We start from the raw sequence: 26,151 nt of genomic DNA on the forward strand, positions 1-26,151 counted from the left end.
TATTTATGTAAACAATATTTATGTATTAATGTGAGATGTTTATTTAAAGTTTAAGTGTTTTTTAATGTTTATGTGTCACTCTTAAATAATTAAATACAAATACAAATAAATTTATATATAAAAATACCTATGATAATTTTAGATATTGATTTATGTATGTATTTTCTACATAATACTACTTTATATATGAATTCCAATGATTTTTATTATTCATCACTTTAAGATAGTGAAATCACTATTTAAATAATACTATTTATTTTTAATTAACTAGTTATAAAAATAATGGCAATTAATTAATTTTTTTAATATTATCAATTTTATTAATTAAATATTATATAAAATTATGAATATGTATTTGTTATTAATGAATAATGGTTTTGTTTAAATACTTTAAGGAATAATTAGTGAAAACATAATATTGTGTATGTGTGTTATTTATATTTTATTTCAATAAAAAATTATCAAATTATAAAATAATTTTTACTATAAATAGTTATAAAAATTAATGATTTATATAATTTATTAGTGTAAAATATTTTTATTATAAATAATCATCTAAATTTAAAAAATAGTTATTAGAAAAATAAAATAACTACTTAAATTTATCAAATAATTAAATTTTGATCACGGGTATCTAAAAAAGTAAAAAATATAATTATTTTAATTTTAAACAGTGATTACTTCAAATATAAAATTAAAAAAAAAGTATATAAAACTTTCTACCATGACTTCTGTTTGATTTGGATCAACACCGATATATGCAAGGGTGAGTCCTAGTTATTCCCGAAGAATCAGCGAGTACTGGTTCCAAATCTCGGAGTATTTAGCTCCACACCAAGTTGACTATTGCCATTTCAGTTCTTAATCCGTCCTACCATGACTTCTCTTTCTGCCCTAAATATCTCTCTGCAATATCCTCCTGCTCGCAGAGACGACACCGTCGTTGAAGATTACCATGGCGTCAAAATTGCCGATCCTTACCGATGGTACTCAAATCAAATTCAATCGTTATTGTTGCTCTATTGGGATTAGTTTTTCTCTACACTTTCAATTAATTCCAAAAAGTTATAATGGAAATTATAGAAACAAATTTCGTCGAAATGTCTTTATATGCATTTAGTCTCTTCTAATTTATATGTTTCGGTTTAAGGCTCGAAGATCCTGATGCGGAAGAAGTGAAAGAGTTCGTACAGGAACAGGTTAAACTGACGGATTCGGTTCTTCAAAAATGCGAAACGAGAGACAAGCTCAGGGAAGGGATAACGAAGCTTTTTGACCATCCTCGTTACGGCACGCCGTTTAGACGAGCGGATAAGTACTTCTACTACCACAACACTGGGCTTCAACCACAAGATATCCTTTATGTGCAGGTTTGATAGCTAATTTATTAAGCGTTCAATGCTTTGTTTGTTTTTTAGTTTCTCTGATTCAATTATACTTTGAATTATTTCAGGAGAGTTTGGAGGGAGAGGCAGAGGTGTTACTCGATCCCAATGGCTTCAGCGAAGACGGAACTGTGTCGCTGAGTACTCTGTCAGTAAGTGAAGATGGCAAATACTTGGCTTATGCGCTTAGTTCAAGCGGTAGCGATTGGACGACTATAAAAGTGCTGCGGATTGACGATAGAAATGTTGAGCCCGATACTTTACTGTGGGTGAGTATCATGTTGTGCCGTTATTAAAAAAAAAAAAAAAAACAGGTATAGAAATGATCTACTGATGGTTGTAATGGTAAATATTATATGTTTCAGGTAAAGTTCTCCTCAATTAGTTGGACGCATGACAACAAAGGTTTCTTTTATAGCCGCTATCCAGCACCAAAGTAAGTGATCGCATTATCAATTTTTTTTTTTTCTGGAAGAACAGGATTTGGTTTTTCTCTGTGAGTGATTCGGATGGCACTTTGCAAATTGAGTAAAATTGATTTTGAAAAAGATGCGATTTATTTTTAATTTAAAGGCAACTCAGTAGTGAAACTCAGTATAATTTTGTTACCTGATGCAAAACTTTATTTAAAGTTGTTTCCACTCATATTCAATTATGGATGCAGAATAAATTTTTTAATGTTGAAGTAAACTTAAGAATGTTTACGTGAAATCACGTTAGTTTATATTTAAACGAGTTTCTAGATAATGTAATGTGAATCCAACCATGCTATCAGTTGCAGAGGTTTTTGAGTTTCAAAATGCCACATGTTCGTTACAATTTGATAGAATCTGTTGGGCATTAAGGGAGATAGATGGCGGGAGCTGGTTATCCTAATTTGCTATTGCTCTTCAACTACAAACATGACAAATTATAAAAACACGCAGAGTAAAAAATCTTGAATTTTCTTTTCTTTGTCAAGAGTGATTTTTCTACAAACGTGGTGATGAATGACAGTGGGGTCGATTCAGTTTATCTTGCATAAAACATGAATTTAATTCTCTGCTTTTACACTGTAGAGATAGAGAAGTAGAACATGCTGGGACTGAAACAAATGCTAACCTTCATCATCAGCTCTATTACCATTTTCTGGGTACAGATCAATCAGAAGATATTTTGTGCTGGAGAGATCCTGAAAACCCCAAATATTCGTTTGGAGGAGGTGTTACTGATGATGGCCAGGTGCTTTACATTTGTCATTGCTTTATAATTATGTGACATTATCTGTATTGTTTTTATATGCGCATAATATAAGAAACGTGCAATCAATACCTTAGCAAATTTTTCTAACGTTAATGCTACTGATGCTTCATGTTTAATGCCCATGCCTTCCATATTTTTTAGAAGGTATCTATTTACCTGGTTTAGCATTGATTAGAAAGCCTGGATCTTTATAATATTGCTTTGCCCTGTTTCCATTTGGCTTAAATATGTTTCTAGTATTTGAAATTGGGACAGTTTTTGTTTCTATAATATTGTATTCATTTGTAATCCATACTTTTTATAAAAACAAAATAAAATGATATGGTCTTAGTTCTTCACCAAGAAAGGACCAAAACTGCATGACTTTGTAATTTTTAGGACCTAAAATGAAACAATTTTTATAGGGACCAAAACGATATTGTTTTTATTTTCAATGATAGCAAGTAAGAAATATTTCTATGATAAAATGTTTTTGCTCAATGGGCATTTTTCTTTCTTGAAGCATCTCATCTTACAAACCTGGAGCTTTATTCTGTTATTTTTCAAATCTTACTTAAATATCATAAAAAGGTAAGCAACTCATTAATATGTACATTTTATATATCCAATGAGAATCTATGTTGACACATAGCATCAGAGAAGGTTGTAGGAAAAGTCATCAATTTCACAACTTTGCAAGCAAAAAAAATGTAGTGTAGTATGGTATGATTTTTTTTTCATCTATTGCTTGACTAGAGTACATTGAATTATATGAACATGATTTTATATTTATCATGAACATGACTCTCGTTTTCTTTTTTCACTGTGCAGTATATTCTTCTCCATATTTCAGAAGGGTGCGATCCAGTCAATAAACTTTACTACTGTGACTTATCCAAAATTCCTAATGGGCTGGAAAGCTTTCGGAATGGAAATTCCCTCCTCCCATTTGTCAAACTTATTGATAACTTTGATGCACAGTATGAAGCCATTGCGAATGATGATACTGTGTTTACATTTTTAACTAATAAAGATGCTCCAAAATATAAATTAGTCCGAGTGGATTTGAAAGAACCAACTACTTGGATTGATGTCGTCCAAGAGTCAGAAAAAGATGTACTTGAGTCAGCATGTGCTGTAAACGGTAACCAACTGATAGTGAGTTACTTGAGTGATGTAAAGTATGTTCTGCAAGTTAGAGACTTAAAAACAGGTTCCTTTCTGCACCAATTACCAATTGACATTGGCTCAGTTTCTGAAGTTTCTGGGCGGCGTGAAGATAGTGTGATTTTCATTAGCTTTACAAGTTTTTTAACTCCTGGTATCATCTACCAGTGTAACTTGGGAACAGAGATTCCTGATATGAGGATATTTCGTGAAATCGTTGTCCCAGGGTTTGACCGATCAGAATTTCATGTTAAACAGGTAAGAAAAATATATTTTCTAATAATACTGTTTCGTTTTGTCTAATTTTTAGTTTCACCTTACTTAAATTGGCAGTTTTGAAATCAAATTCTGCATGAGTATTCTTGTTGCTCAACTTGATTCTTCTAATTCTTTGATGTAATTGCTACATTTCAGGATTTCGTGAGTAGTAAAGACGCTACCAAAATCCCAGTGTTCATTGTTGCGAAAAAGGATATTATTTTGGATGGTTCACATCCATGTTTATTATACGGATATGGCGGTTTTAACATTAGCATTACACCATATTTCAGTGTCAGTCGCATTGTAATCACAAGACATTTAGGTGTTGTTTTCTGCATAGCAAATATTCGTGGTGGTGGAGAATATGGGGAGGAATGGCACAAAGCAGGCTCGCTTGCAAGGAAGCAGAATTGCTTTGATGACTTTATTTCCGCAGCAGAATACCTTGTATCTACGGGTTATACTCAACCCAAAAAGTTATGTATTGAAGGTGGAAGCAATGGTGGACTTCTTGTTGGTGCTTGTATAAATCAGGTCCAGTTCATTTGCTGTCTTCTGATTTTTTCATCTGTACCTTTTCATTTAACATCTCTCTGTTTGTTATATTGTTACTTCTCTGTACAGAGACCTGATTTATTTGGTTGCGCTCTAGCTCATGTTGGTGTTATGGACATGCTACGGTTCCACAAATTTACCATAGGTTTCTTTAAATCTGTTTTTTCCAGTATTTTTTTTTTTTTTTTTAACTTTCACATATTGATGAAGACTAGTTATCCAGGTCATGCGTGGACCTCAGATTATGGTTGTTCAGAAAAGGAGGAAGAGTTTCATTGGCTAATCAAGTAAGTTTTATCCTATCTTAAAATAGCTATGTATGAAAACATGAAATCACCAAAATTTAGTTTGTTTATTTTTTGTGGCAAATATTTTGAAATCACATACATCTCATGATAACGTAGTGCACTGATGGAGATGGTGGTGGAAGTGTGACGTTGGTGGGGTTACATTTAGACAATTTAAAAGGGTTGATGATAGGTTGTTGAAATATGGCATTTCAGAAATACTTATTTGACGGGCATGGATAAATTAATCATAATTTAGGTGCACACCACCTGACCCCACCACTTTTCTTATTGACAAACCCTTTGTTTTTCTAGTATCATACTATCACCAATTTTTTATTACATAACTTCAGATCCAGTTGATCCATCTTTTCTTCCTTAGAAGTCATAAACTACACATAGACCACATCACATGCACCTCCTGTTTTGAAAAGCTAGTTATGATTTACTGAAGAGATAGTGGCATTACAATAGATTTAGATCTATGACATACTTTCATATAGGATGACGTTGTTTCCTCGTGCCTTTGTCATTAGATAGGTTGGTTATCATAGAGGAATGCACACACACACAGAGCATATTATTCTTTGGTCCTGAAGCTGAAGTTGTCTTGATAGGTACAGAGCATAAAGCTATGCATTTTGCCCCAGTTATTAATAGTTCTGTTGGGGGATTCCTATTTTCTATGTTGGTGTGGTGTGTTTTTAACTCCCACATTTCAAGCACCATATATATATATATATATATATATATATATTTTTTTTTTTTTTTTTTTTTTTTTTTTTTTTTTTTTTTTTTTTTTTTTCTTCCTGGTTTGTTGAAGTTTAGTATTTTCAATTTTTTTCTGTATTTTATACAAGGATCTTGAAGAGAAGGTAAATACTAAATATTATTTTATGTAAAAGGGGTTAGAATAAAAAAAATGTGGTAGAATAGGTTGCTTAATAAACTCCTGTGATTTCCTAATGTTGGATATGTAACTTGTGTATTGAAAATGATTATTTCTATTATCCACTGTTGTAGATACTCTCCACTGCATAATGTGAGGAGACCATGGGAACAGCATACTGATCAGTCTATTCAGTATCCATCAACCATGCTGTTGACAGCTGATCATGATGATCGTGTTGTGCCACTGCACACATTGAAGTTATTAGCGGTTGGTCTGCTTCTTATGAATTCACATTCAGATTGTAACACAAGTTAACTTTTATTTATAAAATTGTGTTGCAAAGTATAAAATAAGTTGTTAGAAGATTGGTCTAGTTAATGTTCTCCAAACATTCTAGGAGAAGAAAATATAAAATAGATATCTACGTTTGCTAAAATTAGTTTATGCAACTTTTTTTTTTTTTTTTCTTTCCTTTCCCTTTTAACACTACCAGGATTTCAATATTTTTCAGACCATGCAGCATGTCCTCTGTACTAGTTTGGAACAAAGTCTCCAGACAAACCCTATAATTGGTCGCATTGACTGCAAGTCTGGACATGGTGCTGGACGTCCAACACAGAAAATGGTAACGATTTCGGATCCTGGTTGATTTTCCCTTCTCTCAGTTTTGTTATATCACGTCTCAAGTTTGATATATATATGCCAGATTGATGAAGCTGCTGACCGGTACAGTTTTATGGCTAAAATGTTAGAAGCACATTGGATTGAATAGAAACCACTCGGTCATAGGTTAGAGAGAACAATTTTAATGGATTATTTCTTTCAGACGATACCCTTAAACCATTTTGTTGCTCTGTTCTTCACTTCTTCCAAGCAAATACCTTGAACACGATATTCTCAGAGAAGTGGTCAATGGGTGTTATATTGCAAGTTACTACTACTACGCCCCAATGGATTTGTCAATTGTTTAATTGGCATTAGGTTCACTAAAGTCTGCTAAAATATTTGTTTCCTAGATATTCATTCTTAAGGATTTTGTACGGTATGCAAGGAATTGAGGTCATTATTATAGCAGCTCTTTTACTCTATGTTAAGCTTTTTGTTTTTATTTCATAATAAAAGCTTTTAAAAAGTTGTGCGTTGTATGTTTATAATGCCATATAAAAAGTAAAGACAAATGATACTTGATGCCCTCAGTGTATTTAACGAGTACTTTAAGAAGATCCTGAAGTAACTCTTAAATTTTTATGTTCTTCAAAACTACAAAGTACCCCAAGTGAAAAAGAAAACGACTAGTTCAAGGTCAGTCAAGGTTGGAACTAATCTAACAAAACATGTCTAATTGTCTTTTACGTATTTTTGAGTCATCCCTTTGTTCCTATTTTGTTCCTTGGACTAGGGGTTGATGACCGAGGGAAAGTTACACAGCCCCTAAACCCACAACTGAGCCTTATTTGGGTCGTCCTATGCGTCGAGCATATATTATCTTGGTCAATGTTTGATACCACACACTTTCTATTTTCCAGCTTCGTCGCCGAAGACACAGAACTGATTTTATTTTATCAATGAAAAACATAATTATTATAAGAAACATGAACTATAAGTGTAAATTGTTATATTACATCTGAATGATCCAAAGTAAATGAATATCCTTGATTTTTTAAGTAACCATGTGATTACCAAATATATTTTTCATCTTGACCATCATTCGTAATTATATGATTTAGATTTAAAGATCCACACATTCTTAAAATGAGAATTTTTGCCACTTAGTATTGCTTGATAAATAGCTTTTTGTTATATAAGAGTCACTTAAAAGCTAATAAATTTTGAAACACAAATAAAAAAACCCTCGCATGGCTGAAAAAAATAAGGGAATCGTAACAAAAAGGTCGGTCGACGAGATAAAAAAAATCGCAATTAAAAGACGATAATGCTTTTTTAACTGAAATCATATTCAAGTTCATTTTTCTTAAATTCAGAATAAAAAGCTCAAAGCCATATGAAAAAAAATAAAAGTTATAAAAAATACTAAAACACCATTATTTCTTTAAACAGGCAAAAGCTTAGACGACTATGAATGTTAGAACAGTGGCACGAATGAAGTGAGAGGTAATATTACAACTAATTTCCAGTTACGAACTGTTTTATATTCAATCAATTCCACCTACATGTTAAGTTCATGCAAAAAACACCTTACTATTCTACATAAATACCCATTTTTAAATTTTAATCATCTGTCTAAAATGCATCATTAGTTTATTGGACAGATTCTTAATGGCAAACCCTCTGCCAGTATTATGAACCTACACAATATTATTGAACACATAATTGAATTCTTTCACAGTGATGAAGTTAAACCACGCAGATCTACGAAGCCAGAAAGGACTGTTCGCTTGCGCTCTTTCACCTTAGTCCGATAAATTACCCTGCACAATTTCAATTTTCAATCACTATAGCAATTCCCCAAGATTTTTTAATAGTTGTAAGTGGATAATGCAAGAAAAAAAAGGTTATGAATGAAGCAGACTGATTCAACCTTAAGCCTTCAAGCCACATCTCAGTAACCAGAGTTTCACCAGGGTAGACATGCAGAAGAAATCTGCCCGCTATGCTTTTTATCAAATCTTGATCTCCTCTGCATATGCATTTGATGATTGCCCTAACTGCAAATCCTAATGTGCACAGTCCATGCAATATTGGCTGCGAGAATCTTTGGCAATAAGTTAAAAATCAGAATTAGATCAGCCGAACGATTGAATGCAACATATGAAGGAAAATTAACAAGTCAATGAAAAGTTCCATGGCTGAAAGGGGAGGAAAATTCTCATTCACTTAAGCACAAAGCCCAGCTTCAACTGGGAAAAGGGGGAAAGCGAAGCAATCTACTTAGAAATTTAAAGTATTTGACACTCTGCCGGCATTCAGAATACAGGATAGAGTACTAACCCGGCAACCTTCGCAATGATGGGATCTGAATGCAGAGGATTATGGTCACCAGATAGCCTATAGAGCAATGCCTGCCAAAGTGAAGAACATTCAGAATCTGTGTAGAATTTCTAAAGAGTCATCAAAAGTTTTCAAAGATGTGTTCGGGTTCCATGGATTCAAGAATCTCAACAGAGAACTAGAGTAGTGAAGAATAGACAGTAAAGAGAGAAGAATGGAAGATAGGATAATAATACTCGCACTTTCTTCACTTACAATTGTTGTGCGTTCAACACTTGAGTCCTAATTACCCCCACCCGCACCCCCTCAGCCAACTGAGTGTATCGATTGAACATCAAACCTCCTTAACCATCCTATCAGTTTTTATTTCTTCTAACACATACACTTCTCATGTCCTATCCTTATTCTGACACAATATTTGGCAGAAGTTTTAGGTTTCTCTTCTTAAAGGAGTTAGGTTAAACATTCTTTTAATAGAAGCTCTGAAATGTAAGCTCGCTTTTAATGAATAAAAATAAAAAAGTAGTTTGGAGAAAAGCTACCTAGTTCTTATGTCCCTAGTTCTTATGAAACATGAAATATGATATCTCTAATGTCAGAGTCCTAACACCTGTAAGCCACAGAACCCAGATCACTGGTACCATGCAGAGGTCAACTCTCTTTCCAAGTTACCCCAACCTCCAGTACACTAACATACCATACCCAAAAAGCCAAAACACTCCTAAACAACCTGACCACGGAAAACCCATGACCACCCAAGTTTTCTTCCCAGGACACCTCAGCTTCTGGAAGACTATCTGTCAAACCATCACTGTAAGCCACCAGTAATTAATCGGTTGGATAAATTATTAGCAAGATATAGAACTATATGTAACTTCTGTCTGCTAAAAAATTGCATTGACAGCATACAGGTTATGGAATATGTGTTAATGAAAGACAGATTTAATAGTGTGTGCAAAACTACCATAACCAAAGAAATAGAATCTTACATGCAAACCTGCATGAAATATTAATCCTTTTTTAGACATTAAAAATGCGAGGTACAATGGAATTCCTTTTCAAAATTCAAAATCATTTGGTATAAGTTGGACTTTTAAAGTACATATCACATTGTTCCATTAGCTCAATTGACTGATTCCATCTATTGCTTCACTGCAATCATTACAGTTCAGGGCATTTGAATGACTGATGTAGCCAAAGACATGAACAATAAAATATCTAAGGCACATGGCTAGAAGCTGACATGCTGAATCAACGTCAATGTTTAGATGCATGGAAAAACATATCATGCAATTTATATTAAAGGGATCATTGTAGGTGGATAAGTTGATTCAGAATTGAAGATACATATCCTAAATCGCATTCCAAATGTCTGAGAAAATAAGAGAGAATATACAAGTAAATGATGGAAGGGCCAAAAAAGGGATGCAGGGTGATTAATGAAAAATCCAATGTGTTCCAAACTATATTACATAATTATAACATGCCTGAGATGGTTGGGTACGATCCTCAAACACCGAAAATGGTATACTTTCAGGAATTTTCACAGCTGAAGTCTGATTCGAAGGGTAGTTTGTATAAGAAAATGGCTTAGATGACTTTGAGAAGCCACCAGCACCACGTAGAAAGACAGTTGTCCTGCAAGCAACATGATAGTTGAGTGTGATGATAACAAAGCATTATAAAGAATGTTTTCAGTATTATGTTAGGAAGCTAGAAATAGTGATGAAAGAACAAAGACAGAAAAAGAAGCAAAGATAAAGCCTTGCAGTGTATTATTCACTTTCACTTTACACACAATATAAGCTGAAACTTCCAAAGGTTCTCCCTGTCAAAAACATCAACTCCAAGAAACTGTCCCTCAACATCCCAAAAGATAACAATATATAGACTTTCCAGGAAAGTCTCCCCCCTAACAACTAAAAACTTTACTACTTTTACCTTTTAAATTTCTTCCTAACCCTCTCATTACCTCCATGCCTAACAACTTACCTGTTCATGCATAATAAATCACCAGAATCTTTCTCATAGCTTTTTGTTTCAATCTCCAAAATTGCTGCTTTACCTGAAATTAAAGACATCCAATCTTTAAGGGGGAAAAAAAAATTAATAAACGTGCATAAAGATATACATTTTCCAAGGATGTGAAAGTGAGACTGCAAAATAAACACCCACCCACACACACACAAGAAATCACTAAGTATAAGCAGTTTTTGATATTCAACCTTTATCATGTAATCCTGCAAGACTGATTTTATTGTGTATCTGTAACAAGAATAATATATCATGATTCTATCCACAAAGAATTAGAGAGAAAATTGTAATAATAGATAAAGTAAACCTTAGCATGCTGATGAAAATCACGAAGAACTATTTTTAGTATCACAATTTTAAAGATCCTGAGGGAGATAGGGAGAAATTAGAGGTCTGCTCATGTTAAAGTTAATCCAAAACAACTGAAATATCAGATATATACAGAATTGATTCTTCAACTGTTACTCGCGTATGTTCTTTTTTTCTCCAATTAAACTAAACAAAAATCAAAAGGCCATTGTTTTCAAGTAAATGTGTTATTCTATAAGTTTTCTTACTGTACGTTGCATTGGAATAAAATGTCACCAAGCTAACATAGCTATTTCAACTATGGGTAAAAATTATGTCACTCTCAGATACTTGAAATTCAGTGTCCATTCTGAAGATGAAATTCTATGTGCTCTAATAATTGATCGAGTAAAATTTCATTCACATCCACCGTTAACTTGATTTTCAGCTAATATCATCGGATGTGTTGGTATATTGAGCCAAAATAGGAACAATACATGGACCATTCAATCTATATGTCCGGAATGTCAATTTCTAATGAAAAAGGCTTACCTGACAGCTGGAAGGAAAAGGTTTGTATAATTCTATGTATTGCTGTCCATGAAGCAGAAGCCGGGGATCATATCTACCACACACAAAGTTTTACTTTTTAAGTATCTAGACAGAGAAACAAGAAGATCAACATAAAGAATATGGAAGCTAAAATTGAAGAAATTATACATTCAACAATACAATAAAAGCTAAGGGATTGTATGTAAACAGTACATGAAGTACAGGCAGAGACATTGAAAGTAGTAAGCAGAACTCACTCCAAGCCAGGAAGAATGAAACTACTTGCCCCAGAATTACGTATAAGCAAAGTTGCAAATGTAGGCAATACCTATAAAACAGAAAATGATGCGTGAATAGAAAGTATTACTATATGTCACCTGAGACTGCCTAAACAGAAATGAACTAATAGCAAAATCTTAGTCTTCACTGAGTTGGGGTCAAAGTAAGTTGTGTTAAATTGATCATTTACTAAGTGCACCAGAAAAGAAAAAAACTAATATACTTCCAACCATCTTCTGGTAAACACCAAAGTGAATTCTTAGCAATATTTTTGGAGTTGCCATTGGTGAAGAAATAAGCTAATCGTCATTATTTCTTTATTTTGGTAACGATGGTCTTCAACTTTTCATTGAGACTGCAAAGAGTTTTAACCCTTAAACCAGTTATAGAACTAACCCTCCACCCTGTCGCCCTTTATTAAGGATATATCATGCGAGAAAAAAACTCAAACCTTCTCCCACAAGCTCACTATGTGTGATCAACAAAGGCACATTCATTGGGGAAAAAATAGGTTAAACTAAACATTAGCTGATAGCAGTTTTAAAACAAATTATACCTTGATAAACTCCTGACCATTTTCATTGTAAACATATTTAAGCTCATCAGTGTCAACAGCATCTGATAAACACACTCCTACACCTAAGGCATAAAGTGCTGCATCCCTGTTCAACACGTATCAGAGCATTTTCACTCCCACATTCTCCTTTTACGTCAAACTAAATTGCAAGAATATGCGCATTTGAATATCAAATTCTCTTGAAAAGATTGACTTACAAAACGCCTCACCTTTCGGTATAGGAGTATGTAGTCTGCAGAGATAACAGAAATTCAGAATTCATAATTCAGTTCGGCGCAAAGAAAATAAAAAGTAGTAAATGAAAAAGAAAAAAAAACAGGGATAGGAAAATTACATCAGGGAATTTGTGAGAAATCGCAAGCTCTGGGTCGAACTGTGATGCATTCGCCATCTCTCTCACCTTCAATGATTGAGTTGAGACACAAAATTAAGCTCAGAATCGATAAATATAATTAATATTGAGATATTAGATGCGAAATTACATTAAATGACCTAACAATTTCTTTCACAAGAACATCGATGGAAGAAAGAAAAGTAAGCGATTAATAAATTGGTTACGTTCATTGGTACAATGTATTTAGACATGTACGGTGACGTGTTTGTATTGCGCAGTGCATAATAATTAGAGATAAAAAATCAAGTGAAGTTCGAAGGTATCGTGTTCAAATTTGGATATAGTATTTTAAAATTAAAAATAATTTTTTTCATTAATTTTTGCTTTTGTGAATAGGTTTTGGCAAATATTTGGATAAATAATTTGGCTGATTATTTATTCAAATATTTTTTGTTTTTAATTTCTGGAGTATGCCTTTAAGGATGACTAATAAAAAATACTTCATGTAGTTTTTCTGTTCTATTGAAGCGAAAGTTACCTTAATGTTAACAGTTTGAAACATTGAGATGGTTACAGATGTCATCTTTTCTATTAACAAAGTTCTTATTATAAGTTGTAGCAAATAGTTATGGCAGTGGTGAATAATAACATACAAGAGAATAAGAAAGAAATAAGTGAGAAAACTTTAAAATATAAAATTGACATGGAATTGTAAGCAAATTAAAATAAATCAATAATAAAATATGAAATGTTATTAATATTAACACCATAAATCAAAGTTATTTAAAAAATTAATTTTATTAATAATTGATTATGCATTGATTTTTACAGTCGTATGATTGATTTAGTCATTCATATTCCTTAATTATATCCTTTTTGTTACAAATAGGATTCTTTTTTTTCAAAAAACAATATATAGAAAATGAATCTTCACTCTCTTTTATTCCCTTCTTTCGTTTTTCTTTTTCTCGTTATTATAAGTTTTATTTTATGACACATTATCATCAAAAACACATCTACTCAAGAAAACTATAATTAATCTCGCTAGAAGATGAAGGACCTAGACAATAAGATAAATACACAAATACAATAATTAAAAATACAATAAAGAAATTTCCAAAACAGGCTCAATCAGCATAATTTCCACCGATCAATTATTACTCAAGCAAAGACTAACACCATGGCCAAAACATGTAATTCATCAAAACTAATAAATGAATCTTAAAAAAAATTCTTGAAAACATACGACACCAATAAAATACCAAGACAATTCACTTATAAAAAATTAACATCATTTTCAATTCAAAACTTTATTATAATAAATTTATAATAACAAACAAAAAAACATCAATAAAATATGAAATCAATTCACTCACGGATGATTGACATAATTTTCAATAAATTTTTTTATTATAATAAATTTATAAGTTTTATTTAGTGTAAAACTTGTACTTCCTTTTCTATTCCCAAAATCTGTTAAAATGGAAAAGAATTGAATGAAATTATAAAAGTCTTTCTTAAAACATCCTAAAATTGTTTTTAAAGTGTAAAACATTAATTTAATGCACAACATTAATAAAACTTTTGAAATCACAGCTAAATACGACATCAATTTGTTTATCAATGTTAAAATTGTGTATGTAGCAATTGAAATTAAAAGCATCCAGAACGGCACAACAATGAAATGAATGATAGAACCTGCCAAGCCAAGTTGTAATAAAAGCAGACTTTCTGCAATCAGATTCGCCTCAAGAACAATAACACAAGTAAAATCCGAGATAACACATATTTCTCTCTCTATCTCTCTGGAAAAGAATTAATGTGACCTCGAGCTGGGGTCATTTAGGAGTAAAATCATTCATATTCATCATGTCACTTGAGCATAGCATAAATAACTACTCTTTATATTCTAAAACTAGAATGCATCTTCTACCAGGTTGGACCCTTCAGAGTGGTCGCGTGTGTCTACCACTCGCCCTGCCACAAAGAATTGCATTCTTTGGAACAGGAAACTCGTCTCTGATTGAGGTTGACGATGTATAAACGCGCACATATAACTGTTGCCCAAGGTATTGTCGTGCCCAAAACTCAGACCTCAAATTCCACATTCCCACGTTGTCAAGGGCAACATAAATAGCAGTCCATGACATTGGATATACCTGAACAAAATCAACCACCATTGAAGTAGTCAGAAGCAAAATACATCAACAACAACATTGTTATGTTGCGCCACACAAAAGAACATGGCTCATCCTCACCTGTGTTGTACAACGTGAAACCGCATCGTGGAGATTGTACTGGTTCCTGCTAGCAGGTGTCCACTGTCCCCCATCCATGCTGCATAAATGGTTTTACATATTTTAGTAAAAACATATTCTGGTTAATTAAATTTGAGTATGCAAAGTTGCAAGAGCTTACCCAACGACAAAGAAAGAGTAGCCATCGAGATGATAGCTTTGAACGATGTTCTCGTTGTTTTGGAAGACAATTTCCACAAAAGCTCTGAAGTCAGTTTGTAAAACGGATGTGTCAAGGTAGATGCCACCACCAGTGGGTCTGTCAGATATGCTTCCGGGGCGGAAAACGCCAGAGATTTTGAAGTAATCTGCGAGCTTGAGAGGGGTGTCTGGGGCAACATAAGACACGCTGTTCAGTGCGTATCTTTGTTTCCCGTTCACTTGACCAGCAGAACTCGCTAGTACGATGGTCCTGCTCGTGTTTATCAGACCGTAATGATACGATCCTTGCGGGTTCGGTCTTGGTCCACTTGCTGTAAGGTTTGTCCTGAATAATAATGTTTCAGAGTTAAAACTAGCACTGCTCAAATAATTATACTACCAACTTAAATATCTTTATGATTTGTGCAACAAAATACCTGATTGAGCGGGCCTGATTCAAGGACCAATCAATCTGGATCGTAGGTCCACCAGGGGGTGGGCCTGATACTGGGCCTGCAGAGTTGCTATAGCGAAGAACTGCAGTGGTGGTGAGAACCTTGGAGGAGAATCGTGAGGAAGCCACAATGTAATAGTCTTGAGCAGGTTGATCTGCAGTTACCAACACTGAATAAGATTGTCCCACATGAACATCAAGAGAGGAGTACGTAGTTTGTACAGTGTGCGTTCCTTCCACTTCCACCAGCTTCATTTTGTGATTCTGAATGCGAAAGTTAAGGGAGTGTTGCAGCCCCACATTTGATATTCTGAGTCTGTAAGTTTTTCCTGTTGTGAACATCATGAACACAAATATTTTAATGTATCGTGATTATCCTAAGTTTTATTTTATTTTTTTCAAGTATCAAGGGTTTATTAGCGTACCTTGTTCAACGTTGAAAGTCACCCCATTAGGTCCACGACCATTGATAAGTATTCCATCGGGGAAAGGAAGCTTCTTGCCGTTATCAAGATGAGCTTTCAGAGTCTGCATATAATCCAAAACATGGTTTATTTCTTCATCATTCAAGTTAAATTGCAAACCATTCTACATATAACAAGTTTGTAGATTTTTAAAAAAGTTATCCCAAAAACATATAAATAATTATTTCAAAAACTACCACTTTTTTTTTACATGAAAAAAGCTTGTACTTTGTTAAAGCTGAATCAAATACACAATGGCATCGACCCAATCACTCTCTACAAATTTAGTAAAAGAGAGAGAGAAAAACAAACTTGGTTTAATTTAATTACAATTAGCAATTTTTCCAAATTCTTGACAGATAAACAGATAGATAAGTAGAATATTTATTCATACAAATAAAAGTGTTTAAATTAAATAAACTATATCATCAATAATTCAAAAGTTTTAAAATCTTGTAAGCAATTACTTTAAGGCTATTTTATTTATGTACGAAGTATCCAAGGGGACATTATTAGAACAAAGTTTCTCTATTAAAAACACTAATCATAAAATATTTTTATCATATTAATAGTATCTTTAATTTCTATTAGAAATACAAGTGATAAGAAACTAATTATTCGCTTGATATTTATTAAACACTTTATTCTTTTTCCTATTGTCCTTTTATCTTTTCTTCGATTATGGTGACTTACGTTTAGTGGTTAAGTCCCCATCAAATTTCCTACTTAGCTGCCGTTGGATTCCTAGATAACAGCTATGTTTGAATTCAATTAAACTATAATTCATAAAAATAAAAAATATATTTAAATATAAAATACGTATTAATAATAATTAAATAACAATGAAATATTTAAATAGATTAATTTGATTCGATTTCTCCAACCACTTTTAAATTATTGGGTTTTACAATATCAGCACTTGTCAATTTTCAGTGACCGAATGAAGAGGTTGTCTATTATCACACAATCCAAAAATTGTGATGTCAACTTTGAGATTTTCAAAATGTGATGAATGAATATTTATTAACACGCAATGCGTGGGAGGGCTAGGAGCTCCCACCCATCAAAGTCAACGCAGTCATGCATGTCAGCTATTTATGACTCTTCACGAGTTCTGTCTGATATTTATAACTTAGCATACAGTTATTCGAATATATATGAGTTAATTTTTTACCCACATTAAAAAAAATACTATTTACTTTTAGAATCAATACTTGAACTAAATTAACTTAAAACTTTTACTTTTAATTTAATGCATATCATATTTAAAAACATTAAAAGTTACTCTAACCTTATAATAATAGTAAATAAATTTTTCCTTGCCCTTCACTCCAAGAAAGACAGGGTGATGAATGTTTTTGCTTTATGTAGGTTGGGATAATCCCTTGCTTCTAAGCTAAGGGTGCGGAAAATTGTCTCTTCCTCAAGGAAAAAAAAAAGTTAAAAGAGTGAAGAAATAAATAAAAAAATTAAAATTTGAGAAATACAAATATTGAAAAAAAAAACAAAGGTAAATAACAGCTACATAAATACAGATATTTATTTATATATATATATATAATCAATTATATTTTAAAATTTAATTAATAATATCACAAACATTAAAATATGTGAATATAATCAATTACATTGTAATTTTTTATTTACTTATAATTACATTAAATAATCATTGTTCACGATATAATTAAACGTATGGTTAATTTTTTACTAATGTTTAGACTTTTATAATACTAAACAAATATATTTCACTTTTTAATTTTTTTAATTTTAATCTAAACAGTTCTAAATTTCTCTATTTTTACTTTATTTATTTAATCTATCACTTTACATTACTGAAAATATAATAAGCTTCTATTCTTTTACTGTAATAAAATAATAATAAATTTTATTTATAGTATTATATATTGTTTAGTTTCGACTAATCAAATAAACGTTTCTTTAAATTAATTAAATACTACGATAACATGTTGAGTTTGGTAATAAATAAAAATGAAAAGTCTCTAAAATTCCTAAAAGTGCAGAAGGATTGAATATTTTTACATTAGATGTATTAATTGTGAAAAGTAGTTAATAATATTGAATTTGATAGGATGAGAAAAGGAATCGTTACCGTGTGGTTGGACTTGAACCAATCTCCAATGAGAACAGTGTAATCGCCGGCGGGATCGGGAAATGGCACCGGAATCCTTGGTCTGCTCAGAATCCTAATGCCACCAAAACCACCGGCAGCTTTGTGAAACGCAAGAGATGGAAAGTAATAAAAACTTCCAATTTGATCCTTCACTTGAAGAATGTAAGTGAAATTCTTCCCTGGTGGAATCGGACATGTTGTTCCAAAAACACCATCTTCGAACGAGTTTCTTCTCTGCTGAATCCCGTTCCTGCATCATTATTTTCGCTATTTATTTCTTTAACAAAAATCAAAATTTTCTTTTTAACAATTTAACAATAATTTCTATTTGTTTAGTAAAAAATAAAATCTACACTAAAAGTCATTTTATTATTGCGAATTATGGAAGTTAAATTTACTTCAAAATAATACTGAGTGAAGGATTAAAAAAAGTAAAGGTAAGGGAAGCACGTGCTCGTGATTTTAGGAAACAAAGTTGCAGTAGGTAACACGTCACTGGATTCACAAAGGAAAAAAGGACCATCACATTAATAGCTTTTTTTTAGGGAACATCTTTGTAATGGTTGTCTTCCATTAATTACAAAAAGATAAACGCGCCATCACATTAATACATTCTCTGTTTTTTTATAGTAATATTGTTTTTCCTAAGATTATTTATTAAATCTAACTTTTCTTCTTTAGAATATTAAAATATTAAAAATCATATAACATTAAATATTAAGAATTATATAATTATAGAATATAAGAAATTATATAATAAAGTTTATATTTAATAAAAAATAATTTATTTCATTACAAAAGACAAGTAATTAGAGAAATGTAAAATACAAAAGTCAAGATTTATGTCTAAATGTAGTTCTCGAGATTCTTCTCCGTTGAAACAATCCAAACCGCAATTTATATGAAGTATTATATATACAAAATTGATGAAAGAGAACTTTCGCTTTTCAAATATAAATTTAGGCAGATACAAACTTAAATGAATGGATACAGTGAATTTTTCTTTATCAAATATACTTTAGTTAATTAAAACGTATTCACTTCGATTACTATTTAATAACTTCATAAATATACTTTGTAGACTTAATTAAAACGTATTCACTTCTATTCTTATTTAATAACTTCATTATTTTATAAAGCGCTTCCTTTGCGAAAACTCAACACTAATTCCGGAAACTTTCCTTTACACGTTTATTTTACAAAACATTTTCTTCTATTAATTTAAATTTATTTAAGAACATAAAGTTTGTAATATGGGGCCACTTTTCCTAGTTTCTTCTAGAGAAATCATAAGTTTGACACGAATGTGAGGCTGTGATGACAAGGGTTTTCCAGTCCACTTTGACTGGACGAGAAAAAAAAAATATAGAATTAAAAATTATAAATATATTTCTAAGGAATTTTTTATATATATTTTTATCATATAAAACATTATTAAACACTAAAAAGATATTAATAAGTCCTCTCCCCTGAGACATTGCACCGCAGTGTCTCAATCACATGGCTTTGTCCTTTTCACAAAGATAATATGATCATTTTTTTAACGTTTTTAAAACATTTTTCCTTTTTTCATTAGTATATTTCCAAGAGAAAGAAGCTAGATCTGGAACCGCTTCCACACACATTCGATGCAGCACATGCCAGATTTCAGTGGTTCCACTTTCTAGCAAGACTCTGATGACTCAATAAACAGCCAAAGCGTCTAAATAAAAGTGCAACCGACCCCAGCATCACGACATCAAGAACATCAACATTTTTCTTTTATATTTTAGAAAAATCTCAGACAACCACACTCTTTAATCTTAATTAATAACACAACACAAAACACAAATGTTCAAACAAAGAATAATCAGGGAGCTAAGGAGAGTTACCAGGAAAGAAGAAAAGGTTCATCCAAACTGTTGAAGACATTGATGATGAGGTTGTCGTTGGTAACAGAATGAATATCTGGACCTGGGAATTGTCCGTTGATTAAGATTCCCTATATTTTATTTATCAATTTGTCAATTACTCACTATGATCCAAAACCATGTTTATGATCCAAATCAATATTGATGATGGTAAAAGACAAGAAAAAGAGTGTGAAGAAATGTGACAGAAAAGGTTGAGACTGAGACATACCCTTTGGCGAACACCAAGAGGAAAAATGTCGCCATAAGTGACATTCCAGTTGAAGAATCTGTAGGGATCTTCGGCCACAGAAAAGTGAGAAATAGCAAGAAGAGATAAGAGAAGAACAGCAACAGAGGCTCTTCCCATCAATTTGAGATGCATTTTTGCACTTTCTTAGTTATCAACACAGTGTATGAAGGGACAGACAGAGTTTAAAGGGAAAGGGAAGGGTCAGAAATGATTAGGGATGGCTCACATTTAGGTGCGATACAGAGAGGGAGTGATGCATGTGTGTGTCTATATATATACATGAAAATTGAAAAAGGTTAAAACATAAAAGAGGGAAAAAAATTGAAGGGAATTTGGGTAGATGTAAAAAGTAAAGGGTTTTGTTTTAGAGGGTGGAAATTGGATGCATGTGTCGGTGGTGGGTCCTCACACACTACCTTAATTATTTTTGAACCATGCAGTTTTGTTTTGTCTTCCACATGGGTTCCTTTGTGGACATTCAAGATTCACACATGATGTGTTCAAACTTCAAACGAATAGGGAATTAATCATACTTTTGAAACTTTTTTCATTCAAATTTATGTCTAATTTTTGGTTTTTTTTCCCTCCAATCAAACATATGAATAATTACTTACCGAGGATGTTCTAAACCGAAAAATTAATAAGACATGTGCATTGTAATAGTCCTAAGCAATTTCCTCTTTTAAATTGCGGTCCTGTTTGGTTTAGATCACCGCTTTGGTTTGTTTTTGTTACTCTGTTTGTGTGTGCTCTTTAATTACTTATGTCAATCTGTCACAGAGAAATTTGTTTGTTACTTCATCATATGTTTGTTTGCTTGGAATGACAAAATTTTTTACGGTTTTTTAAATTTATAAAAATGGATTTTTCTTTTGTTTTACAGAATATAGGTTTTACAATGGTGCACGAAATTAATTTGTATTTGCTATAAAATTAACTAATTCAATTGGTATAATATTTATTTTTATTTTTTAAATTATGAAAATTCTAATCCATGTTCATTTGAAACTAATCACACATGCTTTAACTTGGTAAGATATTATAAACCACCTATATTGTATAGTAGCACAATTTATTGTAAATTATTCTTTTTTATTTAATTATTATTATTACATTTTTAAATTTCAAAAATATATAAAAAAATGGAGCGTTTTTTCTTGTTTCAATCAACTAATTAGATCAATGTTTTAAAATGTGTACGTTCTCCATTTCATACCTTAAAATAATAACAAAAAATTCTAATGTTCAAATCCATAAATGTGATTTTCAGATTATTATTTGTGTCATACCTTTTTAAAATATTGATTTAATTTTTCACTTAATTTTTATTGTTTGAATTATTTAATTATAGTTTAGAAGAATATTTAATTGAAATTCAATTTAAGATGTTAGATTATTAAAGTTTAAAATTAAAAAAAAAAACATAATTTAAAATTTTTAAAATATATGATTATTTAATAATAATTTTGATTTAATAATTACTATAAATTGTTCTTCAGTTACCTTTCCCACTAACTTTATCAAACAAAACTTTAACGTTACCATTTATAGTCTGATATTAATTATTGTTTAACTTTAACTTAAATATTAAATTAATTATAAAAATTATAATTTAATGTATTCCGAGACTTTAGTTGATGCTCACATTAAACATAATTATATAATATTAATATTTCTTTTTCACAAAAATTAACAATTAATAAAATGAGTAAATATTATTTGTGTATGCATTATATATAAGAAATATATAGAAAATGTTATCTTATATATAATTATAATATAAAAATATAAAATTTTATATTTTATTTAATGCATAAAAATTTAAAAAGGATGAAATATTATTATATATTTTATTTAATAACATAATAACTAATAAGTAAAATATAAAAATATTAATTTAAATATAATAAAATTACAACATATTAAATTATCTAATAAAATATATAATTTATAATTCTATATGTATACTAAATAATATTGTTTTTAAAAATTAATTAAAGTTTTGTAACGAGATTTTAATTCTGATGCTAACTTACTTACTTAAGAGGAAGTTAGGGATTGGATTTTTTTTTCTTCACTTAGAAAACTTTTTAAAAAGGAATTTTTTTTCAAAAATGAATTAGAAGTGACCATTAATTATAGGATAAATTCACAACTCTACTATAACCATTTATAACAATATTATTTTATATAGGAAGAAAACAAAACTATAACACATGAATCTTTCATTTTATTATGAATTAAATATTTTTTTCATCTTCAAATTAATATAAAAATTTGTATTTAGTCTATAATTAAAATATAGAATGATGCATGTTTATGTGGTGTTAGTTATTAATTATTTATTAAAAAATTATTTGTAAAATTTAATTAATATTTTAAAGAATTAAAATTTATAATATCAACATTGTTAGATATTTAAAAATCAATTAAAGTGTAAACAAGTATTACAAAATTTAATAGTTTGATTAAAATCGTAATATTATATTGAATTTTATATTTAATTTTTATAGCTAGTATCAATTCTAATGTCGATGTTATAAACAGGTGCGTTCAAATATATTTAATTATAATATTATGTACATATTTAAAGTGTTTGTTAATTATTAATTATTTATTATAGTTATTGGTAAAAATTAATTAATATTTTAAAGAAATAAAACTAATGCTATTAAAAAATAATCCTTAGATAAATAAAAAATCAATTAAAGTGTACAAAATTTAATTATTTGAATAAACTCAAAATATTATATTTAATTTTTAATCAATTTTAGTGTCAATGTTATAAATATATATTTAATTACAATGCAACTACATTTAAGCGTGTTAAGTGTTTTTCAATGAGGATATTTTTGTCATTTTCTTACACAAATTGGACGTGGGAAGGAACTTTGTGGTGCAGGAAGAATTATCGTAATTTCTGATGCAGCTTGCAGAAACAAATAAATGGGTCCATAAAAACTATTTTCACTGTTTCTTACACTGTTTCTTTTGCACCCTCCAAAATTTTCCAGCATCCTTTCACTTTCCAATAAACAGTTTTGGATTATTTTTTTTTGGAAAGTAATTATGGATGGGATGTAGAAAGCAACAACCTATTTTTTTTTATTTGATTTTCACGATATTTTTTTATATTTTAGATAAAATATTGGCGTTACTATTATTTATTTTAAGAGTTGTTATTGTATGGTATTTTTATTAGGTTTAATTACACATTTTAATTCTTACAGTTTAAGAAAGTTATGATTTAGTTTTATATATATATATTTATATTTATATCGAAAAATTATTTAGTTTAATTTCTACACACCTATTAATTTATTAGTTTCCATGCATACACAGTTCAGTCTTTATTGTCTAGACTCACATTGACCAAAAGAAATTATAAATACCACATATGCTAAGATTTATCCATACCATTATTAGAGAATTTTTCTTTTTTATATATTTTATTTCTAAGTTTACCTGTAACATTTTTTTAAAAATTAAAATAATTATTTTATCAATTTTACAATTTAAGTAATTTATTTTCAAATTCAACCTTTTGTTTTTCATTTTGACTGTTATTTATTTATTTTTAATTTAATCATTTTTAAAACTATAATAACTATTTGTAATAAAAATATCAACAAAACAAATTAAAATTATTTATATTTAATTTTATAATAATAATTTAATTACTTTTATTATCATAAAAAAAGTTACTACACATATGTATTTTCACTAGTTTAAGTATAATTATTAAAAAGTATGATTAGCGAACTATTGAAAATAAAAAAGATGATTAAATCTTATTCTTTTAAAGTAATAAAGATTTTATATTTAAAATTAAATAATTTCATTTATCTTTTACATGAAAGACAATATAAATTAATGTTTCAGGAATGCTGTACTCCAAAATCAATATTTAATTGTCAATATAGTAAACAATTTTTCGTTTTGGAAAATGAAACAAAATATATGAGAAATACAATTTTATACTTTTACTTCAATTCTTCTTAAAAATGGAACAAAATTATAAATGAAAATAAACAATAAATTTGTGTTTTCCAGTCAAGAGGAAAATTAAATGAATAGATAAAAAGAAATTATATAAAAAATACATCTTAATTTTCTTTTCCTGTACTTTTCATCAGTTTTAAAATTATTTAATATAACTGATTGAATATTTTAATAGTTATTAAACTTATTTCATTATCATATATACGAAATTCTAAAAAGTTTGGAGAGTCAACACATCCCTTCTACTCTTTGGCCATTAACTATATTAAGAAGATTATCTTTTGGTGTATATATCATGCTTCCAATTTTATCAAGTATTTCTTAACTCAAAAGAATTATTTTACTAATTTTATCCGTTAAATGTTTTCTTTCTAAATTTAACAGCTTTTTAATTTGATCTTTTTTGTAAAATAAAATTATTTTTTTAAACTAAGATAATAATTATATATCTAAATAATTAAACATTATTTATAATAAAATTGTAAAAAAAAATCAATTTACTTAAATAAATATAATGATAATAATTTTACTGCTTTTTGTTTAAAAAATAATGAACAAAAGGGTGAGTATTTTTCTAACTTGTTTCTATTTTATTATAAAGGTGACATCATCAAAATGAATATAATAATATTAGATTTTTTTTAATAGGGTATGAGAATGTACATATCTTTTTGTTTTGTTTCTATATCTGCTTTAATATTCATCATCATACTCATCCCCATCCATGTTTCTATTTCAATTATTAAAATACTCATAAATTATTAAGTAATATATATAATCTTTTTTTTTTATTTAGGCTAATTCAACTTTTCCATAAGCTTTCTCATATGACTTTTCTTACTTTTTTCATTTTTAATCTATAAATAAACAAATTTTAATCTATGAATCCCTACTTCCAAGCAACCACCACATTCGTCACCACCCCACATGGCAGCAGAAGTCCCTCCACTAAAATGGAAAAGAAAAGTTTCAATATTTGTAGCTGATGTCTATTCAGATAATTGGCTATCTATGTTTACTCAGATAATTAGTTAATAAAATAAGGTTCACTGAGATAATTTGGCAGCGAATTTGTTTAAAGGATTTTTTTCGTGAAAAAAAAATCCCATGAAAGAAATAAGAATTCATAAATATTTTTATACTATTAATCAATAAGAAATTATCATAGGTTTAACTTTTAAAATATTTATTGACACGTAATAAATTCAAAAACTCACTACATATTACAATATCTAGGTGGATGATAATTACGTAAAGTGAAGACTTTACGTAATTAATATATAGAAATTAAATTCATTTTTAGGATTTTAAATTTCCTACTATTTTTTTTTTCAATTACTTTATCTAAAATACATTGTAGGTTCAAGCCGAAAGCTTCATATCACTAGAGTTTTGCTTCAAACGACCTTGCAAATCATGTTAACAAGTAGAAAATAAAGTATTAATTAAATAAAAACTAAAACACATAATATAGAAAAGATTAAACTAAGTCGTTGTCTGTAAGGCATTAGTTAACAGAAGTTTGGAAAATACCTGATGGCAATTATAAATTTGAGAATCTATAGTTCTAAGCTTTCACAAATTACTGTTCATCTAGCTAACTAGCAACATTAGGACTATATAAGCTAATAATATCATTAGAATTGAGAATGAACTAGCCTAACTAAAAGGAAGAGGGTTGCCCCACTCATTATAAGAAATATTTTGAACAAATACCCTATCCATAAAATTGTTATAAC

The 26,151-nt window shown here is 29.9% G+C and overlaps 3 protein-coding genes across 6 annotated transcripts; 1 reads left to right on the plus strand and 2 right to left on the minus strand.

Annotated features, from left to right (window-relative positions):
- The first annotated feature begins 739 nt into the window (after nucleotides 1-739).
- LOC106762535 (prolyl endopeptidase) lies at nucleotides 740-6,969 on the plus strand. Its single transcript, XM_014646505.2, has 12 exons — nucleotides 740-986; nucleotides 1,151-1,370; nucleotides 1,454-1,654; nucleotides 1,751-1,821; nucleotides 2,444-2,606; nucleotides 3,438-4,031; nucleotides 4,188-4,568; nucleotides 4,659-4,734; nucleotides 4,813-4,876; nucleotides 5,900-6,035; nucleotides 6,280-6,393; nucleotides 6,475-6,969. The coding sequence occupies exons 1-12, from the start codon at nucleotides 877-879 to the stop codon at nucleotides 6,538-6,540; spliced, it is 2,196 nt and encodes a 731-aa protein (XP_014501991.1). The 5' UTR covers nucleotides 740-876; the 3' UTR covers nucleotides 6,541-6,969.
- A 905-nt stretch (nucleotides 6,970-7,874) lies between these two features.
- On the minus strand, nucleotides 7,875-13,048 carry LOC106762546 (enoyl-CoA hydratase 2, peroxisomal). 4 transcript variants are annotated; one of them, XM_014646517.2, is made up of 12 exons: nucleotides 12,930-13,045; nucleotides 12,782-12,847; nucleotides 12,657-12,679; nucleotides 12,427-12,532; nucleotides 11,849-11,919; nucleotides 11,592-11,664; nucleotides 10,943-10,982; nucleotides 10,710-10,782; nucleotides 10,205-10,355; nucleotides 8,718-8,788; nucleotides 8,308-8,481; nucleotides 7,875-8,197 (listed from the first exon to the last, which is right to left on the minus strand). In XM_014646517.2, exons 2-12 carry the CDS (start codon nucleotides 12,836-12,838, stop codon nucleotides 8,110-8,112), a joined length of 927 nt encoding a protein of 308 aa, XP_014502003.1. In that variant the 5' UTR covers nucleotides 12,839-12,847; nucleotides 12,930-13,045; the 3' UTR covers nucleotides 7,875-8,109. The 4 variants fall into 4 exon arrangements, with proteins under 4 accessions (XP_014502003.1, XP_014502004.1, XP_022636757.1 ...); XM_014646518.2 differs by having other exon boundaries at nucleotides 12,940-13,038; XM_022781036.1 differs by lacking the exon at nucleotides 12,930-13,045 and having other exon boundaries at nucleotides 11,824-11,919; nucleotides 12,645-12,679; nucleotides 12,782-12,850.
- A 1,418-nt stretch (nucleotides 13,049-14,466) lies between these two features.
- On the minus strand, nucleotides 14,467-20,662 carry LOC106762606 (L-ascorbate oxidase homolog). Its single transcript, XM_014646608.2, has 8 exons — nucleotides 20,390-20,662; nucleotides 20,140-20,249; nucleotides 18,248-18,518; nucleotides 16,099-16,201; nucleotides 15,657-16,002; nucleotides 15,200-15,565; nucleotides 15,040-15,118; nucleotides 14,467-14,940 (listed from the first exon to the last, which is right to left on the minus strand). Exons 1-8 carry the CDS (start codon nucleotides 20,540-20,542, stop codon nucleotides 14,728-14,730), a joined length of 1,641 nt encoding a protein of 546 aa, XP_014502094.1. The 5' UTR covers nucleotides 20,543-20,662; the 3' UTR covers nucleotides 14,467-14,727.
- Nucleotides 20,663-26,151: the final 5,489 nt, after the last annotated feature.

The sequence above is a fragment of the Vigna radiata genome, chromosome 5, assembly GCF_000741045.1.
Source record: "Vigna radiata var. radiata cultivar VC1973A chromosome 5, Vradiata_ver6, whole genome shotgun sequence".
Lineage (NCBI taxonomy): Eukaryota > Viridiplantae > Streptophyta > Magnoliopsida > Fabales > Fabaceae > Vigna > Vigna radiata.